Source organism: Erythrolamprus reginae, chromosome 8, assembly GCF_031021105.1.
Source record: "Erythrolamprus reginae isolate rEryReg1 chromosome 8, rEryReg1.hap1, whole genome shotgun sequence".
Lineage (NCBI taxonomy): Eukaryota > Metazoa > Chordata > Lepidosauria > Squamata > Dipsadidae > Erythrolamprus > Erythrolamprus reginae.
Window position 1 is genome coordinate 23,236,397 of NC_091957.1, and position 27,673 is coordinate 23,264,069.

The window sequence follows — 27,673 nt, forward strand, 5'->3', positions numbered from 1 at the left end:
AAGACCCCTCGCGATAATCGATTTTTCGCGATGTAGGGTTGCGGAAGTAAAAACACCATCATGGTCGCGCATGCGCAGATGGTGGAGGTGAGGAGCGACGAAAGTGCGGAAGCCGACAGATTGCAGCACCCGCCCTTCACCCGCCCTTCGCCCGGCCACCCGCCCTTCGCTCGCTGCTCGCCCGGCCACCCGGGTTCTGGGGGGTGCTGGGAAGCCCCCCAGGCCGGCTGCGATCTTTTAAAACAGCCGCGCCGCTTCCCAGCTGACTCCCGAAGCCAAACGCGGAAGTGGGGGTTTTTTTACTTAATTTTTTTTTTAATCGCGATATAGCGTTTCGCGAAGATCGAGATCGCGAAACTCGAGGGATCACTGTGTGTATATATATATATATATATATATATATATATATATATTTGGCAATGGATACTATATTGTATTGCATTCTAATTTGAAGGTATGTGAATTTGTATTTCTGTAAGGTGTGGAGGAGATATATATATAATTCGCATACTTCCAAATTAGAATGCAATACAATATAGTATCCATTGCCAAATTCTTAATCCAAATTCTTAATTATTTGTCTGTTTTGTTTTGGTATATGTCAGTTAACTTGTGCTACCTCCTTTTCTAATTTTTCCATCCAGATTTCAAAGATTGCTTTCTGTTCTCATTCGGGCTCAAAATGCCATTAGCTATCAAAATTTGTCTTGGCTCTTTGCTTTTTTCTAGTAAAACTATGCCATAGTGCTTCAGTCTATTTCTTATATTCTTGCTTTACCATTCATGTTTTTTAAACCTCATTGTAATAGAACTGCCCTTTACGAGGAAAGTTCCAAATTTACTTCTCTTCATACAACAAGGAAAATAAAAAATTGGTTCACATGATGCCTTAAATCTAATTATAACAATAGCAATACGGGGGGAGATTATTATTAAAAAATTAAATTATATTATCTTCTTTCTGTGCTTAAACATATCATTCCTTTCATTTTACAAATATATCGTTTCTAATTTAGCAAAGTTGGCTAAGTGTTCTTTTGGGACCTACCTCGCAGGACTGGTGTGCAGATAACAGTTGGAAAGGCAAACATTTCCCCCCCCCAAGGAAAACAGGGTATTAAGGCCACAAAGAGGAGCTCTTGGTGAGTTTAATAGCATTGCTATCGAGTGCTATTTAAAAATGTCACCTTTCCTTCCTAAAAATCAGTTTGCTCAGGACTAGAAACTTAAAGTTCCGTATTGAAGTTTTAACTCTCAGGAACATGCAGCCGGGTCAGTTCAGGTTTGTCCTTAATGTTTCCAAATTCACAGCAGTGGTGAAATATTTCACTCTCTGCGCATGCACAGAAGGCTTCTGTTATCTTCCAGGGTGTCAGGGGGAAAAAACCCCAAACCTTCCCAATTTAAATGAAAGGAATGAGGATCTAAATTTAATTTTTCCTTCAATTTTCCTTGGAGGAAGATAAAAGGAGGGCTGCCCACATTGAGTGATGTTTTATTTATAAAGGCCAGTGGAGTTGTGTGTGTCTCTGTGTGTGTGTGTCTATATATATGAAGAGGCAACAGCCATTGCAATCTCCGGAACATTTAAAATTTATTTAAAACTACTAAAATCACTTAGCTTTCATTAGTCTTCTACTAACTTTGTCAGAGTATTAAAATCTCCATTGAAGATTGTGATGGCTGTTGCCTATTCCAGTGTTTCCCAACCTTGGCAACTTGAAGATATTTGGACTTCAACTCCCAGAATTCCCCAGCCAGCGAATGCTGGCTAGGGAATTCTGGGAGTTGAAGTCCAGTTATCTTCAAGTTGCCAAGGTTGGGAAACACTGGCCTATTCATTATAAATACACCTTTATAAATACATGGGGGGTGGGGTTTCAAGCTATTCTCCCCAAAAAAAACAGAAGGCAGGACAAAGAAGTAATAATGGGTGGAAACTAATTGAGGAGAGAAGCAATCTGGAATTAAAGGAGAAATTTCCTAACAGCGGGAACGATTCACCAGTGGAACAGCTTGCCACCAGAAATCGTGAATGCTCCATCACTGGAGACTTTTAAGAAGGGCAGAGTCTTTTAAGATCTGTCAGAAATGGTATAGGGTCTCCTGCTCGAGCAAGGGGTTGGTTTGGAGGACCTCCAAGGTCCCTTACAAGTCTTATTTTCTGACAGTTCAATTGAACAGCTTGCCTCCAGAAAGTTTGCAAGTTGCTCCATCACTGGAGGCTTTCAAGAAGATCCCCTTGTCTGAAAAGGCGGAGGTCTGCTAAAGCAGGAGGTTGGACTAGATGACCTCAAAGGTCCCTTCCATCTCTTATTCCGATGGTTGGTTGAACAGCTCGTCTGCTAGAAGTTGCAAGTTGCTCCATCCCCTGGAGGCTTTCAAGAAGAGCCTGGGCATCCACTTGTCTGAAAGGGTATAAATAGAGTCTCCTGCTTGGGTTAGATTGGATGACCTTTAAGATCCCATCCAACTCTCATTCGGATGGTTTGATTGAACAGGTCTCCTCCAGAAGATGGTCCATGGTGGAGGTCTCCTGCTCAAGCAGGGGGTTAGACTAGATGACCTCCGAGATCCCTCTCTTATTCTGATGGTTGGATTGAACAGCTCCTCTCCAGAAGTTGCAAATTGCTCCATCCCTAGAGGCTTTCATGAAGATCCACCTGTCTGAAGGGGCGGAGGTCTTCTGGCTCAAGCAAGGGGTTGGACTAGATGACCTCCAGGGTCCCTTCCAACTCTTATTTTCTGATGGTTTGATTGAGCGGCTTGCCTGAAATGATGGATGTTGGTTGGATTGAAAAGCTCATCTCCAGAAGTTTGCAAGTTGCTCCATCCCCTGGAGGCTTTCAAGAAGGTCCACTTGTCTGAAAGGGTGGAGGTCTTCTGCTCAAGCAGGGGGTTGGACTAGATGACTCCAAGGTCCCTTCCATCTCTCATTCCGACTGTTGGATCGAACAGCTCGCCTCCTAGAAGTTTGGAAGTTGCCCCATCCACTGGAAGAGCCCTGGGCAGGAATTGGTTACAGGCAGAAGTCTCCCGCTTGAGGGGTGTGTGTGTGTTGTGTGTCTGTGTTTGTGTGTATCGGGGTTGGACTAGATGACCTCCCAAGGTCCTTCTCATCCTCTCTATCCTATCCTGCCGGTCGCCCTTAAGAAGGAGGAGCAGAGCCGGAGCTGGGAGGGTTTTCCCGCGGCTCATGTGATGCGACGCGCTGCTATTAAGAGCGCTCGGCGCCCCCGCGGCGGACTCTGGCCTGCTGCTTTGCGAGCCGCTGCCCGGTTCTCACGTACCCGGGTCAACTCCAGACGCGCGTTTGCAGAAGAAGGGTCTCGCCTTGAAAAGCTGATTCGGGAGGAGGGTACATGCTCTGCGTTGCAACCCGGAGAAGGTGCGCAAAAAACCCCAAACCCTCTCCAATTCCTTTTTTGCAAGCTCTGGATTCGGATTAAGTGGGTTGTGGATGGGGCGCAGTTAGGGAAGGGCCGCTCCCGGGAGGAGGAGGAGGACGGGGGGATTTATTAAAAATTAGCAATCCTTTTTCCCCCAACCCCACCCTGGAGCTCTTATCCGGTTTTGGATCGCGACTAAGTTTGCGCGCTTCTCGCTGGGCTTCGCTTGGAGAGAGCGCAAAAACGCATTCCTGCGAGGGAGGCGCTCCCCGGTGCCTGCTTTGCCAGCTCTGCGAGGGAGGCAATGCGGGGAAGGTTTCGATTTGGATTTCTTAAAAAGAGTTGGGACCTTGGAGGTCATCTAGTCCAACCCAAAAAAACCCTAAATTTGCCCCCAGCCCAGCTTTGAACCTTGCATCATCTTTCTGGTTTTCAAACTGAGAAAGTCGGTTTTCAATCGGGGGTCCCGATTGCAAACACTGTGGGTTGGAGTGGGGTGGGGTCTGATGGGGGCTTACAAATTTTTTTTTTAAAAAAAATTGTTAATTTTATTAATTTTTTCAAAAGACAAAAACAGGAAACTACAGGAAACCAAAAAAAGTATGCCGCATAATTGTTAGGCGTGAAAATATATTTACATAAAATTTTGTCTGAGGGGGCTTACAAAATTAATATTAAAAAAAATATTTTAAAAAAATTAAATTATTATTTTTATTTTTTTTTAAAAGGCAAAAACCAAACACAGGAACTAAAAAGAGTATGTGGCATAATCCTTATGCGTGAAAATATATTTTCATAAAATGTTGTCAAATGGGGCTTACAGAATTAACCCACCCACCTCAAACCCATCCAGGCCAAACCCATCCAGGCTTCACACAACCGTTGTGTTGATACCACCAACACTCCCTAAGCAGGAGGAAACAAACAAACTTTGGGGGTTTAAAGCAAGCTGAGTTTGGCCCATGGTTGGAAAAGAACTTGGGTTTGTGGGTCGTGCAAATCCCCCCTTGGAGGTTGTGGGGGAAGAGAGTGCAAATTGAAAATTCTGCAAAAATAAAAAAATAAAATAAAATTTGGGCCCTGGAAGATTTATTTAAAAGAGGGGGGGGGATAAAGAGGTTTTAAAACCCCACAAACCCATCCAACCGTTTGTGTTGACACCACCAACACTCACTAAGCTGGAGGAAACAAACAGACATTGGGGGCTTAAAGCAAGCTGAGTTTGACCCATGGCTGGAAAGGAACTTGGATTTGTGGATTGTGCGAATCCACTGTTGGGGGGGTGGGGGAATTGAAAATTCTGCAAAAAACTAAACTAAAATATAATTCAACACTTGGGCCCTGGAAGTTTGTTTGTTTTTTTGAAGACGTTTTTAAAAACATCCCTTTCTTTAATGCTGGGAGCATTTTAGGGCTTTTTTTAAAAAAAGAACCAGCTTGATATTCATTGCATTTATTAGGGAAAAAAGGAGGGAGGTTTAAAATTTCCCTGTTGTGCCTCTGATTGAGTTCCCCGTGGGAGTGTTAAGAGGGAGTAATGGAAGTTGATCCTTGTTTGCATAACCTTGTTTCTTTGTTTGCATCATTCTTCTTAATGCTTGTCTTTTGGACCCTATTTGGGGAGGGGGTAATTCTGGACTTTAGCCTCAGCAGCCCCTGGAGGGGGAAATCTCTGATGTGCTGCTTATTAAAACCTTTTTTAAAAATCTTGAAAATGCCTAGTGGTTAGAACAGGGGTAGGCAAAGTTGGTTCCTCTATGACATGTGGACTTCAACTCCCAGAATTCCTGAGCTTAGCATGATTGACTCAGGAATTCTGGGAGTTGAAGTCCACAAGTCATAGAAGAGCCAACGTTGCCTACCCCTGGGTTAGAATATTTGAAATAAGAGCCGGTACCCCTTTAAGATAAGGCTGCTAATAATTAGCTTTTCCAGAGCTGCATAGTATATCGGTGACTAAGATAGGAAATTTAGCAGGCCGGCAGTTTAAACCAGCCTCACCCATATTTGTCATGGCTTGACCAGCTGGTTTATAGCAGCTTTCTGTGTCCAGTAGGATAACCCTGTAAGGTAGGCCGCTACATACTTTTAAGTTTTAATAATGCAGAGTTGCAAACAATTCTGAAATGGGAAGCTGGTAAAGTTTCTTGCTAATTTGGGAAGCCTGTTCATTATGGTTTAGTCAGCAAACCATGATTGGAAGCTGGGTGAATTTGTCTTGGCTTCTTTGGCAAATGATGGTTGAAAAGAAACTTGGTGCCTTGGTGTTATGGCACTGATTGTGGCTTATTCAGAAACCTTTTGTGTGTGGGTGGAGGTTTTAAATCTAGCCAGTTCTGCTTCTCCAACAAGCTAGGTTCAGAATAAACAATGGTTTTCTGTGCTCACTCAATCCGGCTTCTGTTTTAAAGCTTGCATTTGATTTCTTAATATTTCTAATTTCTTCCCAATTTTTTTTTTTTTAGGATGTGGGTGGGATCGACACAAGTGATTTTTCCTTTGAGTTATTAAACTTGCATGCCTGTCTTTTTGCTAGACTACTACCATTTCCATCATTCCCAGCCAGTAGGACCCTTCTCTACTGGGGAAAACACTGCCTTCTTTATAGCACAGTGAATAATTTTTTTTTAGTAGCTCAGGAATCACAAGTGTTTATCTTGCAAGGAACTCTGGATTAAGTTAATTCCCGCCGCATGCTAAGCCATGGTTTACAAAGACAGCTAAACAAGCCAGGATTGGCTCCAGTCACATTCTCTTAAGGGCCAAACAATGCAATGCTGTTGGGAGAGCTATTCCCCAGTCGCCCCTCTCTATGAGTCCCGGTTTTGTCCCATTTTTTGGAAGTGAAGGGTGGATTTGAACCTTGTGCTGCAGAATTTAAGGAAGCAGAGGACAGTAGTTACCAGGGAATGATGGGGGTTGGAGTCCTGCAGCATCAGGTCAAGTGGAATGTGGCCACTCAGGTTCTGGATCTTCTCTTAGAACTGAAACGTGGATTATTGTTGCAAGAGGATAGTAGTGCATAGGCCATGAAAATATACTGCAAAGCAAAGTGAACACAAGAACAAGGGGACACAGTCTGAAGTTAGTTGAGGGAAAGATCAAAAGCAACATGAGAAAATATTATTTTACTGAAAAAGTAGTAGATCCTTGGAACAAACTTCCAGCAGACTGGGTTGGTCAATTCAAAGTAACTGAATTTAAACATGCCTGGGATAAACATAGATCCATCCTAAGATAAAATACAAAAATAGTATAAGGGCAGACTAGATGGATCATGAAGTCTTTTTCTGCCGTCAGTCTTCTATGTTTCTATGTTTCTATCCAGATGAGCAAATAATGTGTGAATCGCATTTTGATTTTTGGGGTGAACAAAACTTAGGGGCTGTGTGGACTTTTCTAGACTTTAGCCTCAGCAGACCCTGCTAATAAAAGGGGGGGGGGAGGAATATTTCCCCCTCTAAAATTTGGAATATTTAGAAGCTTATTAAAAGCTTTTTTTTAAATCTTGAAAAGGCCTAGTGGTTAGAATATTTAAAATAGAGCTGGTATCCCTTTAAGATAGGACTGCTAATCATTAGCTTTTTCCGAAGCCTGCATTTTGGGGGACCAAAGGGGTAAATGCAATGGATAGATTTCTTAATTTTTATTTTTTTGCAATGAACAGCTCTAGAATTATCACACTATTAGAACTTATGACAAATAATATCGGTGTCATTAAGCTGCTTTGAAAATAAAGCAGAAAAATACAGATTTTGATCTAAATTGCTTTACCGCAATGTCAGGTTTTCGAACTTTGGCAACTCGGAGGTGTGTGGACTACAACTCCCAGATTTCCCCCTCTTCCGGAAATTTTGGGAGTTGTAGTCCACACACACGCCTCCGAGTTGCCAAAATTTGGAAACCTGGCCAAAACCCCGCCAGTTAGTGTAACTTTTAAGCCAAGCATCCTAATTTGTTAAATCCATCAATTGCTTTTCTTTTTTTTTTAAAGGGATATCTTGCAATCGGGCAGGCCACATAAATGTTTTATAAGGATGGAATATTTTCATTTTAGAGGACTAATATAATGCACGCCCCTTAAGATTCAACTTGGTGGGATTTCAGCAGAAAACCCATTTTAAAGAATTGAAATTTGAGAGGCACAGAAAGTAGGGGTTGAGAGAGATCGTTCCTCCCAAACCAATTCACCAAATCCCAGTATTGGTCTTGATTTAATTTGGCTATTTCAGTTCTATTGTCTTCTTAGTTCAAGTTGTTGTACAATATCAAAACACAGTTACGCAATTTTTTTGTTTTTTGGGATAGCATGTGAGTTCTTAAAGTTTTTGTTTTCTTATTTTTGCTTTGGGAGGCGGCATAGTTTGGCTTATTCCGTTGGGGGTTCCCAGGCCTGCCTGGCAATCTGCCCCTCCACCAGATTTTGGTCAACTGCCACAAAAGAAAATCAAAATATTTCCATTTAGCTGGAAAGGCCAAACCCATTTTCATCACCAACCTGATTTGAGCCTTAATATAAGGAAGTTAACCTAGGAATGGTGGTTTGGCAGCCAGAAATGGGGGGAGGGGGGGAATAGAAACAAACTATGTGGCTCCAAAAATATAAATCCAACATTAGCCAGATGTTGCTGGACTAACATCCTAATATGCCTAGAAAGCGCAAAAGATGCTCGGATTTTTTGTTAGGTAACCTTGCCGAGGCATTTCTGGGACAATCCTAGCTGATTTAGTAAACGTGGTTTAGGGTAATATTGAGAATGGGTGAGGATAACCTTTAAACCAGGATTAAACCTAGGTTTGTGGAAAGTGTTTAGCCACACCGAGCCTTCCTCCGTTGTCGTCAATGCTGTGTATTTTCCAACAAACAGTTGTTGAGTTAGCCTCTCAATTAATTTTGCATGCAAAGCAGGCTGATTTGTCCCTTTAAAAAATTAATCGGGATTCCACTCCTTTAGATGATGATTAAGGCAGGATATAAACAGGAATGTAATGAAATCAGTGGGTTGAGCAAAACCCGATTAACATAAGGTTGTTATCTAATGGGAGGCAGAGGTTTCCTAGGCACGTTGGCAGGGTGTCATCTTTGGCAATGTTTAAAAGATGAACTTGAGGCGTGATTTTTTTATAAAAACAAAAAAACAATCCTGGTTTTAAGAACCTTCACAGTTTTCTCCGCTTCCTCTTTTTTTGTGAATGGGGCTTTGCCGGAGGGAGAGAAGTTGAGCTCCACCCTAAACGGGAAGTTGCTCTAGATTTTTATTTTATTTTTATTTATTTATTTGCAAAAACTCTTCCCTTTGAAATCACTAAAGACTAGCTCCTTGATTGAAAAAACAAAATAAATCATGGAGACGGTTGCATTTGCAAGCAAAATCCAGCCTGCATGGCGATGGTTATATGTTGTAAGATGCTCCGAGTCCTCGGAAAGGGGCGACATATAAATCCAATAAATAATAATAATAATAGTTCTCCCTCATACGCACACACGCACACACACTTTGAGTATCCCAAAGACATTCTGGGTTTGAAGTGCAACATTTACTGTAAAAAAGCAGGGAATAAATTATAGAAATGTTTTAAAGTATAATAGAATTTAAAAGCGCTTTGAAGGTCCTCTAGTCCAGCCCATTGCTCAAGCAGGAAACCATGTACCATTCTGAATTAATGTTGGTCCAATCTCTTCTTTAAAAGCTTCCTGCGATGGAGCACCCACAATTTCTGGAGGCAAGTAGTTCCACTGATTAATTGTTCGCACTGCAAGGACATTGCTCCTTATTTCTAGGTTGCTACTTACTCTGCTTGCTTAGTTTCCATCCGTTGTTTCATTCATACATACATACATACAAGAATATGAATGAATGAATGATTTTTAATGTTTTCGCCTTTTTAGATTAATTGGATTTCTGATGTGTTATTTTAAATTGTTTTTTTTATATGTTGTGAGCCACCCCAAGTCCATGGAGAGGGGCGGTGTACAAGTCCAATGAATAAATAATTAATAAATAAATATATGAGAATTTTGAATTGCTCATTGGGATGAACAGTAGTGTATCACACTTAAAATTTAAAATTTTGCATCCATTCGTTTTTGAAATGTCTTTAAATGTCTCGTTTTTATTTTTTTTTTAATTTTGGAGGGGGTTGGAATTTCATAAGAGATATGCTGGGGACTAGAAACTTTGTTTTGACCTACATAGCCAGACAGGAGAGGCATTTGCTTTCAGCGGTTAACATTTGAATACTTAGGAGTAGGCAACTCTGCCCAGAGAATTGGCTTGCTCAGATCAGAAACCCAAACTCAGTTTGATGCAGGGGGAAATTTAAACCACGATGCTTCTATCCCATTTCATCCTCAAATCATTGCTTGGGGTGCTGAAAGACTGAGATTCATTTGATTTAAGTCCAAATTTTCTCCTGCATCATTTCTTCTTTTTTTTTTAACTTGATATGTAGTTTATACATATCAAGTTTATATTCCTTTTTTTGCCACTCTTGTGTGATATAACCAGTGCCTTTTTAAAAATGCTACTAAACGGGTTAAGGACTGCTTTTCCCATGCAAACATCTTTTTTTTTAATTATGTAATTAGAACTCTTGTGGTTAAGGTGCCACAAGGTTCAGCTTTGAGTTTAAAAGGGGAAGAAAAATTGTTTACGTTAAAAGAAGAGAGTAGATTGAGACGTTGATTTGGAGATTTAAAAAGACCAAAGAAGATTGGGGGTGGAATATTATGTAGGAAGAAGGGCAGAACACATGTAGTATATGTTTTTTTTTTATCATCTTTCTTTTTCTCTTATATACATACACAGTGATACCTCGTCTTACAAACCCCTCGTCATACAAACTTTTCGAGATACAAACCCGGGGTTTAAGATTTTTTTGCCTCTTCTTACAAACTATTTTCACCTTACAAACCCACCGCCACCACTGGGATGCCCCACCTCCAGACTTCCGTTGCCAGCGAAGCACCTTTTCTTGCGCTGCTGGGATTTCCCTGAGGCTCCCCTCCATGGGAAACCCCACCTCTGGACTTCCATGTTTTTGTGATGCTGCAAGGGAATCCCAGCGGGAGAATCCCAGCAGCGCAAAAACGGGTGCTTCGCTGGCAACGGAAGTCCGGAGGCGGGGCATCCCAGCAAGGGGAGCCTCAGTGAAATCGCAGCACCACAAAAACACAGAGATCCAGAGGTAGGGTGCAGAATGTTGATAGGCGAATGGCTGGTGTTATTGTGGCCTCCGCACACTTATTTGTGTGGACTTGGCAAATGGATGGCCGGCCACAGCTTCCCACAACTTCCAGGATGTCGGTGAGCAAGCCCGGCCATGAGAAGGCGCATGCCTCCGCGACGGGAGATGGGCAGGGAAATGCCGTGGTCAGGCTGAGAAACAACAAGCAGATATTAGAAACAATAATTATTGATGGCAATCCTGCCTATGTGTTTGGGAGTTGAGCCCTCACACAGGACTAGCATCCCATTAATTATCTAAGGAGGCCAACTGCATTGTTGCATAATGAAAAAATGGAGAATGAGAGGTAATATTAAGACATTCCCCTGCTCAACTGCCTAGGTTTCTAATTTTTAAAAGTGGGAGAAATTCTGGGAGTCCACAAGCATAAAAGTCTGCGGAGAGGGGCGGCATACAAATCCAATTAATAATAATAATAATAATAATAATAATAATAATAATAATAATAATAATAATAATAAAAAGGCCATCGTTCCCCAAACCAGTTTTAAGCCATATTTCTCAGTTTTGCAACTTGAAGGGGCCTGGGCTTCAACTCCCAGAATTCCCTAGCCAGCTAATTTAAGCCATGTTCCTCAATTTTGCAACTTGAAGAGGCCTGGATTTCGACACCTAGAATTCCCTAGCCAGAAGGAATTCTGGGAGTTGAAGTCCACAAGTCATAAAAAAGCCATTGTTCCCTAACCCAGCTTTAAGCCATGTTTCTCAATTTTGCAATTTGAAGAGGCCTGAGCTTCAACTCCCAGAATTCCCGAGCCAGCCGATTTAAACCATGTTTCTCAATTTTGCAACTGGAAGAGGCCTGGACTTCAACTCCCAGAATTCCTAGCCAGCAGGGAATCTCATTAGGGGACACCTCCGTTTGAAAGATTTTTGAGAGGGAGCAAAATCTTACCAAGGGATTCCCTGCAGTTCTTAAGTTAGTAACCCCTTCCAAACATTCGCTTGGCAACCAGGGTATAGGAATTTTTCTCATAGGAATCCATGTAAAAGCAAATAATGCGTGCAAACCCATTAGGAAAGAAATAAAAGCTCGGAATTTGGGTGGGAGGAGGAGGAGGAAGAAGAGGAGGAGGAGAGTCGCTGCCGAAGGAAGAAGGTGAGGGGAATCAAAAAAATCCAAAACTTAAAGGCTTTTTTTAAAAAAAGAGAGACTCTGGTGGTGAGGAGGAGCAGGTGCCTCCCACACACCCGGCACGAGGCTGCCTCCCGTATACTGCGCCAGAGAGAGAAACCCGGGCGGGGGAGAGGGAGGAACCCTCCCGCTCCTTTGACTAAAAGGCAGCGGCTGCTACTGCTACCTGCTTCCCCTTCCTTTCCATGCTGAAGGGCTTCTGTTCTCGCTCGCTTTGTAGCCGGCACCTTTCCTTCACTGCGGTGACTCCTCGGTTTGGCCGAGTTGATCCGACTGGGGTGAAGGACCCCTTTTGCCTTTTTGTGCCCAGATGCTCCGGAAGGCACCTTGCTCTGGGTGTATGGATTGCAGAGCGAGGGAGTCACTACAGCGAAGTGGTTTATTGCCTCTCCAAGCGCCCAGAGAAAGGAAAATGCTTTGTTCGCTCTGGACTGCCAAAGCCTCCTTAGGCGCCACCGAAAGGCTCCTTTGCCTGCCCAGAAAAGCCCAAGATGGCCGGGATTAAAGGGGGAATGGCAGGAAACTGGCCGGGCCTTCGTGCCGCTCTCAAATTTCCTGGGAAAATTTTCCGGGCTCGGGTTCTTAAGTAGAAAATGGTTCTTAAGAAGAGGCAAAAAAATCTTGAACACCTGGTTCTTATCTAGAAAAGTTCTTAAGTAGAGGCGTTCTTAGGTAGAGGTACCACTGTATTTGGTTCTGTTGTTTTTACCGCTGGAGAGGAAACAGTTTGGGTACCTCGGAGTGTGAGAACCAGACCTGAAACCTCTTCCCAAAGCTTTGCACAGGGAATTAAATAGCCAGCCCGTGAGTCACCCTGATTCAACGGCCCATTAACCCTCTCCTGCTTGGCTTTTCCCAAGCCACCAAAAACCATCCTGCCTGGTTGGTGCTTATGGAACACCCTGCCACAGGAATGAGAATTTCTGCTCTGGATTCACCCAAGCCACACCTGTTTCCAAATGCCGATGATGGGATTCGTAATAAATGAGCTTTTAAAAGCTCACGTTCACCGAGAGAGTGCAGTTGCAATTTTCGGGAGCCGAAAGCCAGTCCTGGTTTCCTTTCGTTCCAGCTAGCGACGAGAGAAGCAGGTTACAGGACAAGCCAGCATCGAGGGGGAAATTGCATCGCTCAACAAACTCGGCATCTCTGCTAGCGGAAACGCAGCTCGCAAGCGGTCAGTTATGTAATAAACCCAGGGCAGCTTTTCCTGACTGGTTTTGGTCTTTTTCCTTTTTTTTTTCTATTTTTCCAAAGAACGGTTTGTTCTAAATAGAGGAAGAGTCCGTAGCGTTTTTCCTTCCTCTACCAGATTTCTTTTTCTCAGCCGGCAGTGTTTCTCGCGTGTCCATCAGCCCGCCTTCTCTGCATGTAAAAAGGGTGCTTGCTGGGGGGAAAAAAAAATTTTTTTCTTGAAAAAAGTTTTTTCTTGGGAAAAAAAATTACAGTAAAAAATAAAATTGTTGTCCTGCAAGGAAGTGGAGCCTCGAAATTTAAATTTGGCTGCCCCGAAATTATCTTTCTATGGTTAGAATAAAAAAAAATATTCCCCTCTTTCTGGGGACTTTGGAAAGAAAAAAAAACAAATCTTGCTTATGTGTGACTTAGTTTTTGGGGGTTTGACATCTGGTTGCTCGCTCAGTTTCACTCCAAAATGTTTCCTTGCTTCCAAAGGAGTTTGGGTTCATAATATATTTTGCAACCATATATTATGATGTTATATTTATAATGTAATATGGGAAGGATATAAAAGGAAGCTTTGGGGCATCATTTCACTGGTTGGGGTAAGTGTTTTCTTCTTGAATTTTCGGACACAAACTTTAACTGTGATTTACTCATTAAACCACTATGGTGAACGGTCTTGAGTAAAGAAGTAACTTTTAGCTTTGGTTTTAGTGTGTAAGTGAGAAAAAGGATTGCACAACTGGCTTAGAACGGAGGCGGATGGAGGGCGTGCTCCTTGTCTCTTGGTGGCGTAGTGGTTAGAGTGCAGCACTGCAAGCTGCTTCTGCTGACTGCTGGCTTTAGTTCACCAGTTCAAATCTCAGCACTGGCTCAAGGTTGACTCAGCCTTCCATCCTTCCAAGGTGGGTAAAATGAGGACCCAGATTGTTGGGGGCGATAAGCTGACTCTGTAAACTGCTTAGAGAGGGCTGCATAGCACTGTAAAGTGGTATATAAGTCTAAGTGCTATTGCTATTGATGAGTTGGAGGACTGAGTTCGGGTCTGCCCAAGTCCATTTGTAAATGTAGAAAGCTGTACGGGGTCATCCTCGGTTTAACAACCACAATCGAATCCCCAAATTTCCCCTTGCTAAGCAAGACGGCTGTTAAGTGAGGGTTGTCGCCATTTTACATCCTTCCTTGACGCAGGTGTTAAAACAAAATTGTTAAGTTAGTAACCTGGTTGTTAAGTGGAATCTGGCTTCCCTGTTGGTCGTAAAAGGAGATCACGTGACCCCCTTTTTTTGCAGCCGCCCTAAATCAGGTCACATGACCACAGGGAAGGCCTCAGCGGTCTTTAAGTGTGAAAAAGGGTCATAGCTCACTTTTTTCACAACCGTTTTTAACTCCGATCGCTAAATGAACTGTTATAAATCGAGACTACCGGGAGTCACTGCTCACAGTCACTCATGCCCCCATCACCTCGAGGCTCTACTACTGTAATGCTCTCTACATGGGGCTACCTTTGAAAATTGTTCGGAAACTTCAGATCGTGCAGAATGCAGCTGCGAGAGCAATCATGGGATTTCCCAAAAATGCCCATGTAACACCAACACTCCGCAGTCTACATTGGTTGCCGATCAATTTCCGGTCACAATTCATAGTGTTGGTCATCACCTATAAAGCCCTTCATGGCACCGGACCAGGGTATCTACGAGACCGCCTTCTGCCGCACGAACCCCTGTGACCGGTTAGGTCCCACAGAGTGGGCCTTCTCTGGGTCCCGTCAACAAAACAATGTCGTTTGGCGGGGCCCAGGGGAAGAGCCTTCTCTCTGGCGGCCCCGACCCTCTGGAACCAACTCCCCCCAGAGATTAGAATTGCCCCCACCCTCCTCGCCTTTCATAAGCTCCTAAAAACCCACCTCTGCCGTCAGGCATGGGGGAACTGAGATATTCTTTCCCCCTTGGCTTTTACAATTTATGCATGGTATGTTTGTTTGTATGTATGTTTGGTTTTAGTAATAAGGGTTTTTTAGCTGTTTTAGTATTGGATTTACATGCTGTTTTGTTACTGTTGTTAGCCGCCCCGAGTCTGCGGAGAGGGGTGGCATACAAATCCAATAAATAAATAAATAATAAATAAATAAATTATCATAATCCATCCAAACTCCTGTAGGATTATTTTAAAGCTGCACTCTGCCATGGGGGGTAGATTCATCCCAATCCGGCCCTTTTTAAAAGTTATAAAACTTAAACCGAGGGGAGAAATGCCAGTGACCGGAAATATTTATATCGAACGTGCCTTTGCCTGAGATTAAATTACCCATTATCCGTTTGCTCCCACGGCACATTTTTTTTTCCAGCCTTAAGTTTTTATATATACACACATCTGTGTGTGTTGTGTCAGCCTTAACACAGAACCTGATTCACACCCTGGAGTTTGTTTTTTAATCTTCCTTTTTAATTTTTTCCCCCTCTTCCTTTCCTTTCCATGACTAACCAGTCTGCGGCTGGCAGGACTTCAATGGGGCAGTTCGGCTTGAAAACACGTTTCTTAGAAAGCGGCCTTCGCACTTTTTCCATATTTTTTTTTTTAAAGGGACTGGCGGGTTTTTTTCTTTCCTTCCCCCTTGCTTGTCCGCCCTAAGGCAGATCTTTGCTCGAGCATCCCGACGATTTGGGATTGGCGAAGGGGATCGTTTTGTGACCGTGGGAAAGAACCAAGAATGTTGAGTTGACCACGATTCGGGAAGCGAGAGAGGGATTGAGTTGAATAAGAGAGGAACAAGAGTTGGGAGGGACCTTGGAGGTCTTCTAGACCAGTGTTTCCCAACCTTGGCAACTTGAAGATATTTGGACTTCAACTCCCAGAATTTCCCAGCCAGCAAATGCTGGCTGGGGAATTCTGGGAGTTGAAGTCCAGATATCTTCAAGTTTCCAAGGTTGGGAAACACTGGTCTAGACCAACCCGTTGTTTAGGCAGGAAACCCTACACCACTTCAGACAAATGGTTCTCCAACATCTTAAGAACTTTTCTAGATAGGAACTGGGTGTTCAAGATTTTTTTGCCTCTACTTAAGAACCATTTTCTACTTAAGAACCCGAGCCTGGAAAAATTTCCCAGGAAATTTGAGAGTGGCATGAAGGCCTGGCCAGTTTCCTGCCATTCCCCCTTTAATCCTGGCCATCTGGGCTGCCAGAGGAGCCTTTTGGTGGCACTTAAGGAGGCTTTGGCAGTCCAGAGCGAATGAAGCATTTTCCTTATTCTGGGCGGCTTGGACAGGCAATAAACCTCTGCCACCGCCCAGAGAAAAGAAACGCTCCCTTCTCTCTGGGCAGCCGAGGAGTCACCAGAGTGAAGGAAAGACGCGGCTACAAAGCGAGTGAGTGTGAAGAGAGGGGAGCCCTTCAGCATGGGAAGGAAGAGGAAGCAGGTAGCAGCAGCAGCAGCAGCCAGTGTATGGGAGGCAGCCTCGCGCCGGGTGTATGGAAGGCGCATGCTCCTCCTTGCCACCTCAGAGTCCCTCTTTTTTTTTTAAGCCTTAAACTTTTGGATTTTTTTTTATTCCCCTCGCCTCCCCGTCTTCTTACGGCATCGATTGTCCTCCTCCTCTTCTTCCTCCTCCTCTTCCCACCCAAATTCTGAGCTTTTATTTCTTTCCTAATGGGTTTGCTTTTACATTGATTCCTATGGGAAAAATTAAGAATGTTTCTACTTAAGAACCTGGTCATGGAACAAATTAAGTTCTTAAGTAGAGGTACCACTGTATATAACAATGGAAGAAATCGAAATTCAATAAAACAACACTGTAAAACATCAATATAAAAAAACCCTTAACTTCAAACATCTTACAGACAGCCCACCTCCTACAACTCTATCATATCTCAAACTGTCAGACAATAATGGGGGCTGGCACAAAGTAGTCAGCATCCCCCCACCTTCCGGCATAGATGTGTTTTTAAACTCTTCCGGAAGGCCAGGAGAGTGGGAATAGTACAGATCTCCGAGGGGAGTTGATTCCAGAGGGCAGAGGCAACCACAGAGAAGGCCCTTCCCTTCAGGCTGCCAGCCGACATTGGCTGTTGACACCTGGAGATGGCCAGGAGTCAATGGGATACGTGAGACAAAAGACGGTCCGGTAGGTCAGTGTTTCCCAACCTTGGCAACTTGAAGATATCTGGACTTCAACTCCCAGAATTCCCCAGCCAGGTCCCCTTTTCCCCGTCCTCTTCCCACTGTTGACGTACACAGAGCGTGGAACTTCGGAATGTGGCATGAAAGGTATTCACCTCGGAACATCTGGAGGCTTCTGGTGGATGCTGGGGCCAGATGTTCCGTTCTGTTAAGGCCTCTTGTCTTCTCCTTTTCATCACAGGATCGCTGGTGGTGGTGAAAACCTCCGTCTTTCTCTGTCCCTAAAGGTCCCGTCACACCCGTAAGGCTGTCCTCGCTTTCAGAACCCTGTATGTAACTATATTGGGTTACAATACATATAAACAAGGAATGTATGTTTATATGATATACCTTTAAGAGATGGATCATAGTTGGCCGTAAGAGGAAGCCAACAGAGTTCCTGTTTGGGGGGAGTTTTTTTACTTATAGTTACTGTATGTCTAGAGTTGTGTGTGGATGTTAACTGGTTTGTATTGGATATTGAAATTGTAGTTCTGATTAGAAGTGTAAAGAGATTATTCTACCTTGTTACTGTATACGGGTTTATGTCTCTGAACAGTCCATTACTATTACCACTCACACCTAAAGCTGTCTTTGAGTTCTTTTGTGGATATACACTGCTCAAAAAAATAAAGGGAACAATCAAAGAACACATTCTAGATCTGAATGAATGAAATATTCTCATTGAATACTTTGTTCCGTACAAAATTGAATGCAAAATTGATTGTCAATCAGTGTTGCTTCCTAGGTGGACAGTTTGATTTCACAGAAGTTTGATTTACTTGGAGTTATATTGTGTTGTTTAAGGGTTCCCTTTATTTTTTTTACCAGTATATATCCATTTTCTATCCAATTGTAAAATTTCAGCCATACATTAGAAACATAGAAGATTGACAGCAGAAAAAGGCCTCATGGTCCATCTAATCTGCCCTTACATTATTTCCTATATTTTATTTTAGGATGGATATATGTTTATCCCAGGCATGTTTAAATTCAGTGACTCTGGATTTACCAACCACGTCTGCTGGAAGTTTGTTCCAAGCATCTACCACTCTTTCAGTAAAATAATATTTTCTCATGTTGCTTCTGATCTTCCTTATGATACTCTGATTCTTCCTTATCTTTCATTTTCATTGTTAGTCTATTCATCTCCGCACAGTCCCAAATTTTCTTAATTACGTTCCTTCAGAGGGAATTTTTGCTGCTTTCCATTTTTGTGCAAATGCCATTCTAGCTGCTGTAACCACGTGAACGATTAAATAGGTAGACACTGATATTCTTTTTGGTTGTTTCCTTGCAGCCTTTGTCATTTTGAGCCACGACTTTTGCCTTCTCTCCGCGCAGGGGATGCATCAGACGGAGAGGCGAAAAACTACATCCTTGTGCGTTCTCCCTTGGCAGTGTCTTAGCTGGTTGTTGAATGTGAACAATCTTATCACTCGCAAAGCTGACCGTTTTAATGTTTAACTCATCCCTTGTTTTTCCCTTCCACCCCATCAGGTGCTGTTGATCGCCACCAATCGCGGCGGCATCGGCGCGAAGTCTCGGAGCAGCGGGCTGGACCCACCGGATGCTCGTCGCCCAGCGCTGGGCCTTGAACCATGGGGCAAAAAGTGACAGGGGGGTTCAAAACGGTAGACATGCGAGATCCAGTGTGCCGGCCGCTGAAGCAGGAGCTCCAAGGGTTGGATTACAACAAGCCAGCTCGGCTCGATCTCCTGCTGGACATGCCGTTTGTCTCCTATGACGTCCAGCTGCTCCATTCCTGGAACAGCGATGACCGCTCACTCAACATCTTTGTGAAAGAGGACAACAAGTTGGCATTTCACCGGCATCCGGTGGCCCAGAGTACAGACGCCATCCGGGGCAAAGTGGGGTACACTCGCGGGCTCCACGTCTGGCAGATCACCTGGGCCATGAGGCAGCGGGGGACCCACGCCGTGGTGGGCGTGGCCACGGCCGAGGCCCCCTTGCACTCAGTGGGCTACACCACCCTGATCGGGAACAACCTCGAATCCTGGGGCTGGGATCTGGGCCGCAATCGGCTCTACCACGACGGGAAGAACCAAGCCAGCAAGACCTACCCAGCGTTTCTGGAGGCGGACGAGACCTTCATCGTGCCGGATTCTTTCTTGGTGGTGCTCGATATGGATGACGGTACCCTCAGCTTCGTGGTGGATGGACAGTACATGGGGGTGGCCTTTCGGGGCCTGAAAGGGAAGAAGCTCTACCCCGTGGTGAGCGCCGTCTGGGGCCACTGTGAAATCCAGATGCGATACTTGAACAGCCTTGACCGTAAGTCTCTATAGTTTGGTCTTTGGCGGTTGATTCGGGGGGGGGAAAGAGACTGAGACATTTCCAAATGTAAAACAATGCAGTTGGGGAAAAGGAATCCTCAATCTGAGTATTGTATTGGCAGTTCTGTGTTAGCAAAACAGATAGATGGATGATGGATGGATGGATGGATGGATGGATGGATGGATGGATGGATGGATGGATGGATGGATGGATGGATAGATAGATAGATAGATAGATAGATAGATAGATAGATAGATAGATAGATAGATAGATAGATAGATAGATAGATAGATTTTAATATGTTTGTGAGTGACATAGGGGAAAATTTGGTCGGGAAGGTTTGCCTATTTGCCGATGACTCTAAAGTGTCCAGTAGGGCTAATATTCTTGGAGAAGTTTATAATATGGTAAATGATTTAGATTTACCAGATAAATGGTCAAAGCAATGGAAACTGCAGTTTAATGTTTCCAAATGTAAAATAATGCACTTGGGGAAAAGGAATCCTCAATCTGAGTATTGTGTTGGCAGTTCTGTGTTAGAAAAAACTTCGGAAGATAAGGATTTAGGGGTAGTGATTTCCAACAGTCTCAAAATGGGTGAGCAGTGTAGTCAGGTGGTAGGGAAAGCGAGTAGAATGCTTGGCTGCATAGCTAGAGGTATAACAAGCAGAAAGAAGGAGATTGTGATCCCACTGTGTAGAGCGCTGATGAGACCCCATTTGGAATACTGTGTCCAGTTCTGGAGACCTCACATACAAAAAGATATTGATAAAATTGAACGGGTCCAAAGATGGGCTACAAAAATGGTGGAAGGTCCTAAGCATAAAACTTATCAGGAAAGAATTAATGAACTCCATCTGTAGAGTCTGCAGGACAGAAGAGAAAAGTGGGGGGGACATGATCAAAATATTTAATTATGTTGAAGGGTTAAATAAGGTTCAGGAGGTAAGTGTTTTTAATAGGAAAGTGAACTCAAAAACAAGGGGGCAAAATCTGAGGTTAGTTGGGGGAAAGATCAGGAGCAACGGGAGAAGATATTATTTTACTGAAAGAGTAGTAGATCCTTGGAACAAACTTCCAGCAGACGTGGTTGGTCAATCCACAGTAACTGAATTTAAACATGCCTGGGATAAACATATATCCACCCTAAGATAAAATACAAGAAATAATATAAGGGCAGACTAGATGGACCAGGAGGTCTTTTTCTGCCATCAATCTGCTATGTTTCTATTTTTAATTCAACGCTGGCTTGATTTTCTGGCTTCTTGAAGCTTTTTGGGGGTAGGGTCTCCCTCTTTTTACAAGAGAAGACGGTCTTGCTGAGAAGGGAGGACACAAAGAAATGGGCTTTTTCTAAAAATCCAGCCATCAGTGTTGTTGTGTTGTTTTTTAAAATGAAGACACTTTTTTTAACAAAAACAAAATGCAGCAGCCGGTGTTGACTTATCTGGAAGCAGACAGTTAAATTCCCGACAAAGAGTTTTAAGACCAGTTGCTGAGTCATAATTCTCCAAAATCTGCCTGTTTTTTGGCATTTGTCTGTCTTTCCTGGTCTCTCCTCCGATTCCTGGTGGGTGGCACAATCCTGATTGCTCCTTCAGTGGTTTTTCGGATGGCTTAGCAAACCCCTTTTGGAACGCTGGTTTCTTAAAGGGCAAATCAAGGAATCGGTCAATCAATCGGTTGGCCAATGGATTGATTGAGATTTTGCAGATACTACCAGCCATAATAATGCTATTTGTTTGTTTGTTAATTGGTAGGGTAGCATTGGATTTTCTGGCAATTCGGACTGCCTTTTGAGCTACTCACCTAGGGTGAATAATTTGCCACCCAGGATCGGTTTTCTTCCAACCCTTCCCTATAGTTTTGAGCTCTAGTAACTTGGGTTTCTCCTCTTGGAGGATCAGTCTCAAACTTTGGACCATTAATTTGAATCCTCATTTTCTATAAAATAACCATCCCCTATTCAGCTAAACTATTCAGTCAGCTCCTGAGCAGGCGGATAGCCCCCACTTAGGATTTGTTTAGTGATGGTTCAAAGTTACAACTGTTTTTCACACTTAATGACCGTTGCATCATTCCCCGTGGTCACATGATCAATATTGAGGCACTTGGCATGTATTTAAGACAGTTTCACTGTCTCTGGGGTGGCGTAATCACTATTTGTAACCTTCCCACCCAGCTATTGACAAACAAAGTGTATATGGAAGGAGCCAGATTCTCTTAATGGACGCCATCTTAATGGACGCCATCTTAATGGACGCCATCTTAATGGACGCCATCTTAATGGACGCCATCTTAATGGACGCCATCTTAATGGACGCCATCTTAATGGACGCCATCTTAATGGACGCCATCTTAATGGACGCCATCTTAATGGACGCCATCTTAATGGACGCCATCTTAATGGACGCCATCTTAATGGACGCCATCTTAATGGACGCCATCTTAATGGACGCCATCTTGGGCACTGGATATTCAGGCCTGACAGCGGCATGATTCGCTTAACAACAGCAGTGTTAAGAGAGGCAAAAAGGTTATAAAATGCAGCCAAACACCACAACTGCCTTGACTTAGCCCTCAGGCAAATTTTGGGATCCGTTGTGGTTGTTAAGTGATGATTTGCAATAAAATAACGGAATTTCAGGCACGAAATGTAGGGAAATATTCTCCAGCGGGGTTTTCCCCAATCTTTTAATTCAGAATTTCGGAATCCGGGAGGTCTGGCGGTACGTTTTCAGCACTGCTTGCCATCCTCGGGGACGTTGTGGGTTGACACACACACACACACCAAAATGCCCACTTCCCGTGCCGCTTAGCCACCGCGGTGGTGCGTGATTGAGGCTTTCGGCCTTGGCAGCCAACTTTGGAAAAATCTGTCTGAGGAGGAAACGGCAGCTGGGAGAATTAAGTCACTGCAGGGAAGAAAAAAAAAGGCTTAATTGCCGATATTTGTGACGCTTTTGTGCAGGTGCTGCTTTTAAGTGGGATGAGTGAGGCAAGCTTAGTCAACAGGATGAGATTTTTCCTCAGGAATGGGAAGGTCAAAATTGGCCTCGGCTTCCATGCAACAGTGTGGGATTTCCCCCCCCCCCCTTCTTTATTCCACTAAATTTCCCTATCTGTGCCAGATAGAGCTTATATCTACGAGGGTCGCCCAGAAAGAAACGCACCACATTTTTTTCTTCGACAATTATTTATTGAACACAATAAAACCCACACACAAGAAAAAATGATGTTTCTTCTACACACTCTATTTTTCCATGGAATCTCTGTCCTGTTCTGTGGCCTTCAACGAGATTCAAGGGCATTGTATGCCCTGTCGGTACCCCTCCTCGTTCTGTTCACGAAGCCATTTCTGCGACTAACCGTACTTCTGTCTATTGCAGATTCTCCATTAACTGTACAAAAATGTTTGTGAATGTTCCTAACATTTTCTTTCTCCTCAGTGAGAATTTCAATGTCGACACGCTGTTCATAATGTACATCCTTTACTGACGCCATTTCAAAACGTGGCTGCAGCTATGCTATCTGTCTGAAGAAACGCAAAATTTACACACACATTCCTGACAATTCAAATAATGTATATCTAAAGTTTCGCATTCGTACCATTCCAATAGCGTGAGAAAAAAAAAGTGCATTACTTTCTGGGCGACCCTTGTATATATCAGTGAACACCTTTTCTTGTTTGCCAAAAATGGCAGTGTGTGTGTGTCCTGGCACACAAGCCCCCCCATGCACACCACACTGAGTATGCATGCGCCCCCCTCCATTGGGCCATTTTTCACCCTCAGGCTTCCCTGAAGTCTCCAGAGTGCAAAAAATGGCCCAGTGGGTAAACCGGAAGTCCGTTTTTTCCAAAATTCCGGTTTCCCTTTGGGCCATTTTTCGCACTCCGGAGGCTTCCAGGAAGTCCCCTGAAACCTGAGGAGGACAAAAATGGCCTTCCCAAGCCTGAGAATCATCAAGTTTCTGGAGTGTGAAAAATGGTCCAGTGGGCAAACCGGAAGTCCGTTTTTCCAAACTTCCGGTTTGCCCATTGGGCCATTTTTCGCACTCCGGAGGCATCCGGGAAGCCTCCTAAAACCTGAAGAGGGCAAAAACGGCCTTCCCCAAGGCTGAGACTCAGCTGGCCAGCACACTGGAGCTGACATAGGGCAACACCTCAAATGCCCTCAGATACAGCTCTGTGTGTCGCCTGTGGCACACATGTCATAATTTCACCATCACAGCTATATATATTTAGCTCGCATTGAAAGTCGGGTATTTGTGAGGTAACACCCAAGGGGGAGTGACTGATTCCTCCTGCGTGAGGTTTTCTGGGTCTAGCAGACGGGAGATTTGGGGTAATTTAAGAAAATAAAATACACGTTTCTCAAACACAAAGGAACTCTTCTCATTTCCCTGTGGCAATTTGACATCGTGCTAACAAATGTCAGCATTTCTCAATCGCAGCCCCTTTAAAAACGTGTGGACTTCAATTCCCAGAATTCCCTTTCTATGAGGTGAGGATTTCAACTCCCAGAATTCTGCATGCTGGCTGGGGAATTCTGGGAGTTGAAGTCCCAACCTCTTAAAGATGTGGGCCTGGATCGACGCCAGTCTCATTCCAACAATATTGTTGTGAGCCGCCCCAAGTCTTCAGAGGGGCGGCATACAAATCTAATTAATAATAATAAATAATAATAATAATAAATTGAAGAATTTCGTCTCTGCGATCACTCTTGATCTTAACAAGTGAAGCCATTTTGCGCCAATGTTGTCCGTTTTCACTACATCCAGGATAGAGCTGGGCTCGCTGAAAGAGCTGGACGTCTCTGTGCAGCCAAACTACAGTACTGGTTGAATTTGGATGGTTGCTTAGTTTCAGGTGCTAATTTTGGATCTGTTTCTCTTTCAGCCGAGCCTTTACCACTGACGGACCTGTGCCGGCGTTCGGTGCGCCTTGCTTTGGGCAAGAACCGGCTGACGGAGATCTCGACGCTGCCTTTGCCCAAATCTCTCAAAAATTACCTTCTTTACCAATGACCCCTTTTGGCCACCGGAAGGACAGACTTTTTCTAGGAGCGAATTGTGTTGGATTCATTGAGTCAATATCTTGGGGGCCTTCATTTTGAAATAAATCTGCTCCACATCCCATCCCTGGGCCCACGCCGCAGGTCGAAACGCTCCTTTTTCCGAGATTATATCCACGCGGTATTTTTCCAGGATAGATTCCATCCCAAACTTTTCTGCGTCTCTTTTCGAATTTCCCGCTCGTCTGTCAACCACGAAAGGTGGCCGGTCTTGCAGAGTTTTGTCGAGCCTCCGTGTCTCATCCGTGTTGGAGATGTTAAAGGTGCAAACATCGGACGATGGGCCTAACTTTTGGACACGGGAAAGGAAGAAGAAGCGAGCCGCCGCTGGAATCCCCTTCCACATATTTTTCACCGCTGTGCCTTGGTGCCCACGAAATCTCCCAGCCTCACTGCTACTGCATGGCTCATTTCCCGCCTCTTGCTGGAGAAAATACTTGAAATGAAAATTGGGGTGGGGGATGTAAAGATCATTGGGGGGGGGGGGTTGGAGGGCTGAGAAGGGGGTCCATAGCATCCTCCAGCTAAGAAAGAACCATTTTTGTCCATTTGGCCTTACCTAGGATGGAAGAATAGGTACAGGCAGATTCCACGAACGTAGCTGGCTGGGAATTTGGGGTGCCAGAAACCTCAGACTCCCAATGGGGGAGAAGAGGATCTTTAAATTGTGGGGGAGGTGTTTAAGCCAGCTAGCCAAACTCCATCATGGATTCCTTGTTTGGCATCGAATCCAAATCTCATTTAGCCAGGATCAAATCCAGTGGCTGACCCAGAATCCCAGGTTTTTGGGGGTAGGAGCTGAATCCTCGACCCCTTCCTCCACTGGGCTGTCCGAGCATCGCAAAATGGCCCTCACAAATGTGATAACCTTGACTAGCAAATATCATTGATCCAACCAGCAGGGAAAAGCATTTATTTCCGATACTGCCTTCCAAAGGATTTTGATTTGCACATATGGTATTTTATTAACTTTAAAATGGAGGTGGGGGAAAGTTTAGGGTATTTATTTTGTCCTTTCCACCCAATTTGGTCTACAGGTGTGTTCTTTTTGTTTGATGTGTGTTGGTACAGGGGGGGGTTCTCTATTCGGAGGGGGAAATGTTAATATATAGATACAGTATGTGTGTATGGGTGTGTGTATACATTTTGCATTGTTTTGAATGTTAAAAATGCTGGATGATTATTGGTTTATTTTCTGGTTTTTTTTTAAGTCATGCTGCTGTAGAGAAATTGTAGTTAGTTTGTTTTAAATGAATAGACAAATAGGCTAGGAAGTTTTGTTTTGTTTTGAGCACACAAACCCTGGTGCCAAAGTTAGTTTTGAGAGGCGATTTTTGTGGACGTCTCTTATTATTATTGTTGTTGTTATTATATATTTTTTTTAAATTGAAGAATAAAACCAAAAACTGTTTTCAAGTTGCAACACTTTAAAAAAATTGCACTTAAAAGATTTTTAAAGTTGTGCAGAGCCAAGCATTTTTAATTGTCCTTACTCCCCATTTCCCACTCACAACAGAATCCAGGCACATATGTCATTTTCTTTCATTCATTTTCTTTTGTTTTTATTATCTTGAGCATTTCATTTCCCCTTCCTTCCTTTCTTCCTTTGGCGCACATCGTTAGGGTGTCTGGCTTGTACAATATTTTTTTTTAAATCTCACTGTTTTTTTTTTCTTTTCCTCTTGTGGATTGTAGATGATTTAGGACCTTGATGAAAGCGAAAGAGAACGAAAATAAAAATGTATTAATAGTACATGTCTGTGGCTGTCAATCTCGCAAACCGTGTATGAATCTTGAATGACAATCCATTCTCTTCAAATGAATGTGTGTGTGTGTGTGTGTGTGTGACATATTTTTGCTGATAATGAAAAGGAAGGGAAACTAGTACTGTATAGATGTATTTCAAGCTATTTTGCTCTCATCAACTAGCCATACCCTTACTGGGATTTGAATATACAGTGGTACTTCTACCTAAGAACGCCTCTACTTATGAACTTTTCTAGATAAGAACCAGGTGTTCAAGATTTTTTTTGCCTCTTCTCAAGAACCATTTTCCACTTACAAACCCGAGCCTCCGAAACTGTAACCGGGAAAGGCAGGGAGGAGCCTCCGTGGGGCCTCTCTAGGAATGTCCTGGGAGGAAAGAGGGCTGTGGAAAAGGCAGGGATAAGCCTCCATGGGGCCTCTCTAGGAATCTCCTGGGAGGAAACAGGGCCGGAAAAGGCGGGGAGAAGCCTCCGTGGGGCCTCTCTAGGAATCTCCTGGGAGGAAACAGGGCCTCCACCCTCCCTTGTGGTTTCCCCTATTTGCTTTTACATTGATTCCAATGGGGAAAATTGCTTCTTATAAACTTTTCTACCTAAGGGCCTAGTTACGGAACAAATTAAGTTCGTAAGAAGAGGTACCACTGTATATATTATACTCGTCATCTTCAGGCTGATGCTTTCGGCTTCGTGATAGGGTGAACAAAGCCCTAGCACTTAGCCAAAAGCTTTGTTCACCGTAGCATGAAGCCAAAAGCACCAGCCTGAAGATGACGAGTGAGACCTCGTCAAAACATTGACAAGATTCTATCAATCCTGCAAGGGAAAAGATCCAAATCCGCCAAGACCTACATGTATGTATGTATGCATGTATGTGTTCTGCCAGGCTCTCTAGTATGAGCCTCCCGAAAATTCAAGGGTACAAATTTCAGAGACACACACACGTTTGAAAATTCAAAACAATGTTCTTTATCACAAAATTCAAAAGAAACAAAGCACCCTTTTTGTATTGCAAAGAGCACTCTTCCCAAAACAACCAGGTAATCTGTACAATGTCCCTTAATCAGTTCTTAAGTACTTAGCCAGCAGCTGTGAAGAAACGTCACAGCCCTCCTTCCAACGAAGTGAGACACATACACTTTGCTCTGCTTTGGTTTCAAAGGCGTGAAAAATCAACAAACAAAGTCTGGAAAACAGCAAAACACGGTCCCTGAAGAATTGCGATCAGATAATCTTCCACAACTGCCAAATCAACACACTGCTATTTGTACCAGCAGCTCTAATTACTGGAGCCCCACCCAAACACAGGTGGCCTCTCTTATCTCCTGTAATATGTCCTCAATTGGTCTCTTCTACGCATAACTCTGCGCCTGCGTGAATCCAAGACTTCCACATCTGAATCGACCGAAGACAATGGAGATTGGC

At 43.7% G+C, this 27,673-nt stretch overlaps 1 protein-coding gene across 1 annotated transcript; it reads left to right on the forward strand.

The window, feature by feature from the left end:
- The first annotated feature begins 3,144 nt into the window (after positions 1-3,144).
- SPSB1 (splA/ryanodine receptor domain and SOCS box containing 1) lies at positions 3,145-26,238 on the forward strand. The gene is made up of 3 exons (XM_070759238.1): positions 3,145-3,388; positions 18,613-19,407; positions 24,311-26,238. The coding sequence occupies exons 2-3, from the start codon at positions 18,714-18,716 to the stop codon at positions 24,436-24,438; spliced, it is 822 nt and encodes a 273-aa protein (XP_070615339.1). The 5' UTR covers positions 3,145-3,388; positions 18,613-18,713; the 3' UTR covers positions 24,439-26,238.
- The last annotated feature ends 1,435 nt before the right edge of the window (positions 26,239-27,673 follow it).